This window comes from Dipodomys ordii, unplaced genomic scaffold, assembly GCF_000151885.1.
Source record: "Dipodomys ordii isolate 6190 unplaced genomic scaffold, Dord_2.0 Scaffold218, whole genome shotgun sequence".
Taxonomy (NCBI): Eukaryota; Metazoa; Chordata; class Mammalia; order Rodentia; family Heteromyidae; genus Dipodomys; species Dipodomys ordii.
The window spans coordinates 320,595-331,887 of record NW_012267434.1 but is presented as its reverse complement, the minus strand read 5'-3'; the positions used below and the strand labels follow the sequence as shown (position 1 = coordinate 331,887).

The 11,293-nt window shown below is 46.4% G+C and overlaps 1 protein-coding gene across 3 annotated transcripts in view; it reads left to right on the top strand.

Annotated features, from left to right (window-relative positions):
* Nucleotides 1-11,293, top strand: part of Tep1 (telomerase-associated protein 1) — a 60,346-nt gene that overhangs the window by 32,476 nt on the left and 16,577 nt on the right. Inside the window, exons 18-33 of one of the 3 annotated variants that reach the window (XM_013035710.1) lie at nucleotides 841-999; nucleotides 3,032-3,208; nucleotides 3,607-3,727; nucleotides 4,537-4,661; nucleotides 5,151-5,264; nucleotides 5,353-5,470; nucleotides 5,609-5,803; nucleotides 5,920-6,095; nucleotides 6,173-6,329; nucleotides 6,464-6,643; nucleotides 7,302-7,394; nucleotides 7,872-8,004; nucleotides 8,157-8,307; nucleotides 8,540-8,673; nucleotides 9,098-9,186; nucleotides 10,302-10,416. In XM_013035710.1, coding sequence (XP_012891164.1) covers nucleotides 841-999; nucleotides 3,032-3,208; nucleotides 3,607-3,727; nucleotides 4,537-4,661; nucleotides 5,151-5,264; nucleotides 5,353-5,470; nucleotides 5,609-5,803; nucleotides 5,920-6,095; nucleotides 6,173-6,329; nucleotides 6,464-6,643; nucleotides 7,302-7,394; nucleotides 7,872-8,004; nucleotides 8,157-8,307; nucleotides 8,540-8,673; nucleotides 9,098-9,186; nucleotides 10,302-10,416 — 2,237 coding nt within the window. The remainder of the gene's footprint in view (nucleotides 1-840; nucleotides 1,000-3,031; nucleotides 3,209-3,606; nucleotides 3,728-4,536; nucleotides 4,662-5,150; nucleotides 5,265-5,352; nucleotides 5,471-5,608; nucleotides 5,804-5,919; nucleotides 6,096-6,172; nucleotides 6,330-6,463; nucleotides 6,644-7,301; nucleotides 7,395-7,871; nucleotides 8,005-8,156; nucleotides 8,308-8,539; nucleotides 8,674-9,097; nucleotides 9,187-10,301; nucleotides 10,417-11,293) is intronic. The other 2 variants (XM_013035708.1, XM_013035709.1) reach the window with 2 other exon arrangements.

Sequence of the window (11,293 nt, the reverse complement as noted above, 5' to 3'; positions counted from 1 at the left end):
TTCTTTCTTTCTTTCTTTCTTTCTTTCTTTTTGCCATTCCTGGGGCTTGAACTCAGGGCCTTGGTGTTATCCCTGAGCTTCTTTTGCTCAAGGCTAGCACTCTACCACTTGAGCCAAAGTGCCACTTCCAGCTTTTTCTGTGTATGTGGTACTAAGCAATCTAACCCAGGGCTCCCTGCATGCTAGGCAAGCACTCTGCCACTAAGCCCCACCTTTTATTTATTTTTATGGTCATCTTTTTAAGGTGGTCCAGTTAACTTAGTGTTCTTACCTGGCCACAATCTTAAAAACTTTTTTTGGTTATTGTAAAGGGATATGCAGAAGGGTTACATTTACAGAAGTCAGATAATGAACACCTTTCTTTTTGCACAATGTACCCCCCTTCCCTTGCTCTCACCCAGTTTTTTCCTTCTGTCTCCATCCACAAGTTGTATAGTTCATTTTCTACATAGAGTACCACTACTGCATTTGTTTACCATTTGTCCCTCCATTTTGTGCCCCCTCTCAAAGACATATAAGTGAATAAACAAGACAAAAAGGAAACAAAAACAACAAAGACAAAACCTCTTGTTTCCATTTCCATGACTTCATTTGAATAAGTATTATTTTATATGATCAGAGGCACATAAGGCATTGTGCCTTTGTGTTCCTCCCCTAAGAATGTCCTCCTCTGGTATCACTGTGTGTGAATGCCTGGAGTCCTGTATAATTTATCATGTCCCAGTGTATTTTAGATGTAGCTTCCACATATGAGAGAATCTGGGAATCTGGCCATATCTTTGCTCTGTTTTTCGTCCAAGATCTTCCTGATTATTATGATTTTGTTCCTGTTTATGTTAGGTTCATTGCAGAACATGGGGCCTCTCATCTTCTGGAACATGTGGATCAAATGGATAGAATATTCAAGATTCCACCACCTCCAGGAAAAACACAGGTTCTGACTCTCCAGCCACTGGAAGAAGATATCCCAGGCCTTATGGCTCCTATTTCCCAACATAGGTCAGTCCAGTTTTCTGTGCCTTTGTGAATGGCGAAGGTTTCAGTCCTGGTGAAATTGTGGCTCTCGTTATCAAGATGGCAACTTTGCTCCTTCCTAAGGAGGGGCCTCCTCTAGCGCCAGGGATTGTCAAATCATGAACCTGCTCCTTGCCCTACTAAGAAAAGGAGGTCATAGTACAGAGAGAACAGCAGGTTCCTTGACCATAAAAGTAGGGATTAGGCAAAGGGTTTAGGAGCACAGGCTATGGCTTTATTATGCTGGCTTTGCCAGTGGTAGCTCAAACTGTAGTCTAGTTACTTAATTTCCTTTCTTTTTCTCCTTCTTTCCTTCCTTCCTTCCTTCCTTTTTTTTTTCTTTCTGTGATATGAGTTTTGAACTTAGGCAAGATCTCTGTCTTTTGGATTATGCCCCCTAGTCCTCAGTTGCTTAATTTTTCTGTGCGTGCCAATACTAGGGTTTGAACTCAGGGCCATGAGCTCTTATTTAGCTCTTTTATTCAAGGTTGACACTCTACCACCTGAGCCACAGCTCCTCTTCTGGCTTTTGGTGGTTAATTAGAGATAAGAGTCTTGCAGACTTTCCTTCCAGGGTTGGCTTTGAACTGTGATTCTCAGATCTCAGCCTCTTGAGTAGCTGGGATTACAGGTAGAAGCCTGGTTTCTTGTTTGTTTTTTGTTTTTCAATCAGTGTACCAAGTCACTTTCTGAGAGAGAAAATGTCATGTGTTACTTGTCTTGCCTTAAAAAGTCCTTTTGCAGGAGCCAGTGGCTCAAGTATAATCCTCAGATTACACATCTGTAATCCTGACTTTGAACCTTGATGTTCAAATGTCAGCCTCTTGAGTACCTACAATCACATGTGTGAGCCACTGGAGCCCAACATAATGTATTTTCTTACTGGATAAAAGATGATGGCGTTTACCTCACAGTGTTGCAACGAACAGGTAGGAAGTTTAGAATAATGTTTAGCTGAACAATCAGGGGTGCAAGAGAAATAGCAAGCCGGACACTTCTGGCTCATGCCTATAATCCTAGCTACTCAAGAGGCCCAGAGATTGAGCCAGTCTCCAGCAGCTCCTGCATGTAATCCTAGCAACTCCGGGAGACTGAGATCTGAGGATCACAGTTCAAAGCCAGCATAGACAGGAAAGTCTATGAAAAGCGGAAATGATGCTGTATCTCAAAGTAGTAGAGCGCTAGCCTTAAGCAAAAGAGCTCAGGAATAGTGCCCAGGCCCTGTGTTCAAGCCCCATGCCTGACAAAAAAAAAGGCTGAGATCTGAGGATCATGGTTCGAAGACAGTCTAGGCAGAAAAGTCTGAGAGACTTTAATCTTCAATTATTCAAAAAAAGCCAGAGGTAAGTGAGGGAAAGGATGACATTTCCAAAAAGAAATTTATTTTTTCACCTTATTTATCTAACTTTGATCCCTCTGTATATCACCTATAATAACAATGAAAAAATAAAAAAAAAGAAAAGCCAGAAATGGAGCTGTGGTTCAAGTGGTAAAGTGCCAGTCTTGAGCAATAAAACTTAAGGCCCTGAGTTCAAGTCTTATTATGGACATAAGAAAAAAAAGAAAAAAAATAATGGAAAATGGAGGCTTAAATTGCAGGGTTTTGCAGTTGAGATAGTAATGTTTTTCTTTGGAGCTCTGTAGGCATGCCTTCACCTCACCCTCCATACTAAGGCTTGAAGTTAGGGCTTGGGTACTGTCCCTGAGCCTCTTTTGCTCAGGGCTAGCATTCTACCACTTGAGCCATAGCACCACTTCCAGATTTTTCTCAATAGTTTATATGAGTCTCACAGACTTTCCTGCTCAGGCTGGCTTCAAACTGTGACCCTCAGATCCCAGCCTCCTGTGTAGTTAGGATTAGAGGCATGAGCCACCAGTCCCTGAGAGGATGTCCTTCTGTTGTCTGTTCAGGGATGAGGCTCAGTTCTGATGCATGTTCCTTGTAATAGCTGTTAATTTTAGTGGACTGAGCTCACATGAATCTCTAGGCTGAATTCAGTTTTCTATCTATCCCTAGATGGCACAACATCCGGATTTTCATTTCTTCCACTTTCCGGGACATGCATGGAGAGCGGGACCTGCTGCTGAGGTCTGTGCTGCCAGCCCTTCAGGCTCGAGCAGCCCCTCACCGCATCAGCCTTCATGCCATCGACCTGCGCTGGGGCATCACAGAGGAGGAGACCCATAGGAACAGGTGTGGCAGCTACAGGGAAGAGGACTGGAATGAAGGGCTTGAGTGTAGGAACTGAGGTAGGCACAGTTGGGCATAAAGGTAAGGATGTCAACAAGAGCAGCCTAGTTGGGTGCTGGTAGCCACTTAGGAGCCTGAGATCTGAGGATCAAGGCTCAAAGCCAGCCTGAGCACAAAAAGCTAATGAGACTCTTATTTCCAATTAACCAGAACAAATATGGAATTAGAGCTGTAGCTCAAGAGGCAGAGCACCAGACTTGAACAAAAACTCTTAGAGACAGCGCCTAGGCCCTAAATTCAATATATAAAATTAAACAAAAGCAAACTTCCTTCTGTCTGCTTACTGTGAGCCAGAATCCCTGCCTTAATGACTCCTCAATGTCTCCCAACTGTATCTGTAGACAATTGGAAGTGTGCCTTGGGGAGGTGGAGAACTCGCAGCTGTTTGTGGGGATTCTGGGCTCCCGCTATGGCTACGTTCCCCCTAATTACAACCTTCCTGACCATCTTCACTTCCACTGGGTAAGGCAGATGGGCTGGGAAGAAACAGGGATGGGAAAAAAACATAGACTGTCAGGAGCTCTGAGATTGTGCACAGGCAGCGCCTTGAGACTTGAAGTGAAATACAAGCAGAATAAGAAACACCTCTGTCTTTGGCTGAGGGATATGAAGTGTGAGAGCAGTGCTCTTCAGGCATTGCCATCCAACAGATATGGTCTCCAACTCTCTTTGGGGCATTTGTGCCCCCTTTGGCTTTTTGGAAAGCAGCTTAATTGAACCTGTTCTTAACTTCCACATATTGAACAGAAGCAAGAACATCTACATTGCAGGGCTATTGTGAGTGTTAAAATCTACTTTGCTGGGTGTGGTAATCTCAGCTGCTCAGAAGGCTAAGGCAAGAGAATTGCAAGTTTGAGGCTAGTCTGGGGGAACTTGTCTAGCTTATCTTAAAAGGAACTGGGATGTAGGGCAGTGATAGAGTGTCTGTCTAGCATGTATGAGGTTCCAGATTCAGTTCCAGTACCACAAAACAAAATAACATTATTGTTGTTTGTCTATATATATATATATATATATATATATATATATATATATATTTGTCTCTCTCTCTCTCTCTCTCTCTCTCTATATATATATATATATAGTTAGTTAGTTAGTTAGTTAGTTAGTTAGAGAGATAGCAAGCATCCAATAAAATGTTAACTACTCACTATATTTTGTTGCTTGTGTCTGGAGGGAGGAACCTGAGATGAGGGAGCCTTGGGGTTTTGCTGATGTCAAGAAGCAGACTAGCATGGCCTAGGCTGCCTTCCTCTACCCTTTCCCTGCAGACCCAGCAATACCCTTCAGGGCGCTCTGTGACAGAGATGGAGGTAATGCAGTTCCTGAATCGAGACCAGTGTCTGCAGACCTCTGCCCAAGCTCTCATCTACTTTCGGGATCCCAGTTTCCTAAGGTACTTCTTTTTGCCTCCAGGGCCAGAAGGCCAAACAGGTGGAATCTTCTCTGTCAAAATGCCAAATATAGGTTAGCTAAAAGAAAGAAAAGACTCATGCCTGTAATCCTAGTTACTCAGGAGGCTGAGCTCTAAGAATCACAGTTTGAAGCCAGCCCAGGCAGAAAAGTTTGTAAGACTCTCATCTCCAGTGAACTAGCAAAAAGCTAAAAGTGGAGATGTGGCTCAAGTGGTAGAGTGCCAGCCTTGAGAGAGGAAAAAAGTAAAACAAGAGCTAGAGGCCTTGAGTTCAAGCCTCAGTACCAGCACAAAAGAAAAAGAAAGAACAGGACTCAGGGAATATGTCCTTGCATCCTCAAGTTGCCTTGGAGCTAAAGTCAAGAAAGCTCCTCTTGAGAAGCTCCAGGGAATCATAACCATGTCTCACGGGTTGTTGTGGGAGGCTGGGCTTTGAATCTGGCTCATTCTTTGACTATCTTTGGTGGTAAGTTCTGTGCCAGATGCCTGGAGATCTGACTTTGTTTCTGAGTCTGAAGAGGCTTCACACCGGATCTCAGAACTGAAGAGCTACCTAAGAAGACAAAAAGAGATTACCTGCCGAAGGTGAGCTGGGGGAAGTAGGGAGCACCAGGATAGAGATGTGGTGAAGGAAGACAGGCCTGATGACTCTCTGAGCTTGCTTTGTCTGCAGATACTCCTGTGAATGGGGGGGCGTGGCAGCTGGCCGGCCCTATGTTGGGGGACTGGAGGAGTTTGGACAGTTGGTTCTTCAGGATGTGTGGAATATGATCCAGAAGCTTTATGTACAGGTCAGCAGGAGTGCTAATGTCCAGAGGAATGTAAAGTGGTCAGAAGTCCTGGGTGGGAAGTGAATTGATGAGGGCTCTGTAAGGAAGGATTTTTGGGAACCTAGAAGCATGGACAGTCAGTGTCATGTATTCCCTCAGCCCAGAACCCAGCTAGAACAGCAAGTATCCATCCCAGATGATGACTTGATCCAAGCCACCTTCCAACAGTTGAAGAACCCACTGAGTCCTGCCCGACCACGCCTTCTTCAGGACACAGTACAACAGCTATTGCTATGCCATGGGAGACTGAGCTTGGTGACTGGGAAGTCAGGACAAGGCAAAACTGCCTTCTTGGTATAAGTCTCAGAGGCCTTGGCAGGTGGGGAGGCTGTGTGTGGGCTATGGAGCTGGAACAGGGAGCTTGTATATATAAGAAATCATGACTGTGTTTTTGTTCCTATCCCTTGTAGGCCTCCCTTGTGTCAGCCCTGCAGACTGCTCATCAGGCCAAGGTGACTCCCTTGGTCTTTTTTCACTTTGCAGCGGCTCGACCTGATCAGAGTCTTGCTGTCAACTTGCTCAGGCGCCTCTGTTCCCATCTGCATAGAAAGTTGCAAGAGCCCAGTGCCCTTCCCAGCACTTACCGGTGTGTACCTTACAGTTAGCTAGACTCATTGCTGCATCTCCTTCTCTCACTGACCCTGAACTCCCCTCCATACACAGAGGCCTGCTATGGGAGCTGCACCAGAGGCTGCTGCCCAACTCTACTCAGTTCTTACAACCTGGCCAGTCCCTGGTCCTCATTATTGATGGGGCTGACAGATTGGTAGATCAGAATGGGCAGCTGATCTCAGACTGGATCCCAAAGTCCCTTCCTCGGGTGAGTGGTTTTTGAAAGTGGGCATGGAAGACAGGTTGGAGAGAAGGAAGGATGCCATAAGGAGTAGAAGACTTCTTTAACAATGTTCTCTGTTTTGTTTTTTCTACCCCTGATCCTTTGCTCAAATATCATAGTGGGTACATCTGGTACTGAGTGTGTCAGCTGACTCAGTCCTGGGAGAGACCCTTGAGCAGAGCCAAGGTGCCCATGTAGTGGCCCTGGGCCCTGTGGCTCCATCTACCCGGGCCCAGCTGGTGAGAGAAGAGCTCGCACTATATGGGAAGCGGCTGGAGGAGTCACCTTTTAACAACCAGGTTTGACCTACATGGGCTGGTGGGTATGTAGGGGTGAATCTTGGAGGCATGAGGGCATAAGTGTGGAGACTGCCAGCCATCCTATATGGAAATCTCTTTTATTCTCTCAAGTACCAAGGGCAATCAATCCTAAAGTAGTAATCCTAGCTACTCAGGAGGCTGAAGATCTGAGGTTTGAATTTCAAAGCCAGCCCAGGCAGGAAAGTCTGTGAGACTCTTATCTCCAATTAACCAGCAAAAAGCCGGTAGTAGGGGAAATGCTCAGGTGGTAGAGTAAAAAAGCTTAGGGATAGCACCCAGGTCCTGAATACAAGCCCCGGTTAACTCCCCTATCTCAAAAACAACAACAGCAAACAAGGGCATTTGTTAATAATTGTTATTTCTTAGAAGATCATCCAGACATTTTCCTATGATGAACAGCTTCTCTGGGGCTTGTAAAGGGACCAGGAAAACTGCTGGCTGCAGTGGGCTAGACTGAATCCTAGTTTCGATGACAGAAAACTGTATGGAAAACGGGTGTGGTGATTGTATCCTGAGCTGGTGCTTAGACTTGAGTCTGAGATTAGGAGCCTATTGTAATTAGCTTTGGGAGGGGGCATAGGCAGATAGGGTATGGTAGGCTTCCTGGTCTCACACTAACTCCTTTGATTCTCATTAGATGCGGCTGCTGCTGGTGAAGCAGGGCTCAGCTCTGCCACTCTACCTGCACCTGGTCACCGATCACCTGAGGCTTTTCACACACTATGAACAGGTTGTTGGGCCTCATCCTCTAAATCCTAACACACTTCTGTTCTCTATCCAGTGTCCTGGACTCCTTCGCTGATCTTACCTCTCATTGTTTCCCATCTGTACTTCCCCTTTCCTCATTGTTACCTCATTACTGCCACTATATTTTTCCTACCAGTGGGTTGTTTTCTTTTTTTCCCCCCACTAGTATTGAGCCATGAATCACATCCTAGTACTCTCTCTTAGCTTTTTTCATCAAAGATGGTGTCCTATCACTTGAGCCACAGCTCTACTTCTGATATTTTGGTGGTTAATTGGAGATAAGAGTCTCATGGACTTTTCTAGCTAAGCTAGCTTTGAACCTTGATCTTCAGATCTCAGGCTTCTTAAAAGCTAGGATTATAGGTATGAGCTGCCAGTACCTGTCTCTACCTGTTTTCCTTTACCTTTCTTTCTTTATCACTGTTCTTCCTGCTGCTGAAGCCTGGCCTCCTTCTTCCAGGTGTCTGAGAGACTGCGGGCCCTGCCAGCCACGCTCCCCCTGCTGCTTCAGTACATCCTGAACACCTTGGAAGAAGAGCATGGTCACAATGTCCTTCCCCAAGCCTTTGCCACCCTGGAGGTCACACGTAGTGGTCAGTGGTTGGAAAAGGATGGGACGCTGAGGGCTCAGGTTGGATGATCTTTGATCAGGTGGAATCACAGCCAGAAGGGCAAGGAGGGATCAAGTGGCAAGTGGATGCCATTAGGTGGTTTGATTTGGACTTCAAAGAACTTGGGTTTTCAGGTCTGACTGTGGACCAGCTGCATGCAGTGCTAAGTGCATGGAAGATTCTACCTAAGGGGACTAATAGCTGGGAGGAAGCAGTGACTGCTGGTAACAGTGGAGATCCCTACCCCATGGCTCCTTTCACCTACCTTGTCCAGAGTCTGCGCAGGTATAGCAGCTTCCAGCTGAGCTCCTATTGAGCTCATTATGCCTTCCCATCTTTGAGTCAGGGTCCCACACGGTACTTTTTCTAGTCCTTCCATTGGTCTAGCCCTACTATCTGCCTCCCATCTCTTCACTGGATTGCTTACTGATTTACTGAAATTTGAGTGCCAGATGCCATTGACAGATTCTGCCCCCTCCTCCCCTGTTCTTCTTTTCCTCTTCTCTCTTGAGGACAGTTTGCTAGGGGAAGGCCCTTTGGAGCGGCCTGGCACCCGCCTCTGCCTCCCTGATGGTCCCCTGAGGACAGCAGCTAAGCGTCGCTATGGGAAGAGACCACGTTTAAAGAACACAGCAAACATCCTCATTGCAGGTGACTGCAGCCCAGTTCAGCCTGGACATTGAGAATAAGACTAGATCTGGAGGTTTGAACCATCTACTATTTACCCCCACCCCCACCCCTGCATCAGCTGGCCACCTCACCATACTACTCTAGTGGGTAGATGACAGCTATAGCAATAGGGGATGTGATCTGGGCTGCTGCAGGACTGAACCCTTCTTCCTTTTTGGTCCAGTCTTAGGGCCTGAACTCTGGGCCTGGGTGCTATCCCTCAGCTCTTCAGCTCAAGGCTAGCACTCTACCACTTGAGCCACAGTGCCACTTCCTGGTTTTTTCTTTTTGCTTATGTGGTGCTGAGGAATCGAAGCCAGGGCCTCATGCATGCAAGGCAAGCGCTCTACCACTGAGCCACCTTCCCAGCCCCATGGACTGAACCCTTCTTAATGTCTGTTTGTAGCTCAGCTCTGGAAGACCTGTGATCCTGATTCCTCAGGCACCTTCCGAAGTTGCCCTCCTGAGGCTCTAAGAGACCTGCCTTACCACCTGGTTAGTCTCTGGATCCCATAGATCTCTCCCTCTCCCTCCCCTCCTTTCTCCTCCCCTCTTTTCTCTTCTTTTTTGTGTCAGTACTGGAGCTTGAACTCAGGGCCTGGATGCTGTCCCTTAGCTTTTTTGCTTTAGGCTGGTGCTCTACACTTGAGTCATACTTGTACTTCTGGTGTTTTTTTGTTTTTTTTTTGTTTTGGTCTGGTTGTGGGGCCTGAACTCTGGGCCTGGGTGCTATCCTTCAGCTCAAGGCTAGCGCTCTACCACTTGAGTCACAGGGCCACTTCCTGCTTTTTTCTTTTTGCTTATGTGGTGCTGAGGAATCAAACCCAGGGCCTCAGGCATGCAAGGCAAGCGTTCTACCACTGAGCCACCTTCCCAGCCCTACTTCTGGCTTTTTGCTGATTGACTGTAGTTAGGAGTCTCATAGACTTTCTTTCCTGGGCTGGCTTCAAACTGCAATCCTTAGATCTTAGTGTCCTGAGTTGTTAAGATTATAGGTGTGAACTACCCGCATCCAGTAATAGACACCTTTTCCCAAACAACCTCTATGATGATTTTTGCCCTCTTTCTACTTTACCACTCCCACCATCATCACTGCCATTACCATTCTCACTGCTCCCCTTACCATTCTCTCTTCAATTTCTTTTCTTTTTTTTTTTTTTTTGGTCCATTGTGGGGCTTGAACTCTGGGCTTGGGCGCTGTCCCTGTACTCTTCAGCTCAAGGTGAGCGCTCTGCTGCTTGAGCCACAGCACCACTTCCAGTTTTCTAGTGGTTTATTGGAGATAAGAGTCTCACAGACTTTCCTGCCTGGGCTGGCTTTGAACTGTGATCCTCAGATCTCAGCCTCCTGAGTAGCTAGGATTACAGGCATGAGCCACCGGTGCCCGGCTTCTCTTGTTTCTTTGAGCTCCTTTTTCAGTTTTTTTTTGTCCCAGCTCCAGGGCCTAGGTCCTAGCTACACAGGACTTGGAAGAAAAATCCTCAGTCCCTTTCACATCCCTAATGAGTCTAGAGACATTTTTGGAACCCAGGGCCTTGTACATGCTAGGCAAGCACTCTACCACTGGACTACAGCCCCATCACCTAATGAATCTAATCTGACCTTTCCAGCTCCAAAGCGGGAACCATGGCCTTCTTGCAAAGTTCCTTACCAATCTCCATGTAGTGGCTGCACATCTGGAATTGGGTCTTGTGTCTCAACTGTTGGAGGCCCACGCACTTTATGGTGAGATGAATCAGTAGGTTTCTTCTCTAAGATGTGGAACTCTTGAGAATGCTACTCAGGGGAAGTGTGATGGAAAACCATGCAAATTTTCAGTTCAAGTAGAAAATGACATTGGACACTGATGGCTTACACCTGTAATCCTAGCTATTCTGGAGGTTGAGATCCAAGGGTCACAGTTCAAAGCCATCCCTAGTAGGAAAGCCCATGAGTCTCTTATCTCCAATAAACCACACACACACACACACACACACACACAGAGAAGTGGATCTGTGGCTTAAGTGGTAGAGAGTTCCAGCCTTGAGTGAAAAAGCTAAAGGACAGTGTCCAGGTTCAAGCCCCAGGACTAGCACAAACAACAAAAATAGAAAATGCCATGAGGATAAGCAAGTTATTCTCAGATTTGCATGGATTGTTCAGACTTTCTTCTTTATCTGTTTCCTTTCTTTTCTTTGTTTCTTTCTCTCCTTCCTTCCTTTCTTCCTTCCTTACTCCCCTCCCTCTCTCCCTCCCTCCTACTCTCTCTCCCCTTCCTTCCTTCCTTCCCTCACTCACTCTTTCCCTCCCTCCCTCCTTCCCTTCCTCCCTCCCTTTTTTCTTTCTCTCTCTCTCTTTCTTTTTTTTCATTCTTTTGCTTGACTTCAGAACTTCTTTTGCTTGTCATCTTTGCTCAAGGCTGGTACTCTATCACTTGAGCCACACTTCCACTTTCAGCTTTTGCTGGTTAGTTGGAGATAAGAAGCCTCTCACGGGCTGGGAAGGTGGCTCAGCGGTAGAGCGCTTGCTTTGCAATGCATGAGGCCCTGGGTTCGATTCCTCAGCACCACATAAGCAAAAAGAAAAAAAAAGCCGGAAGTGGCGCTGTGGCTCAAGTGGTAGA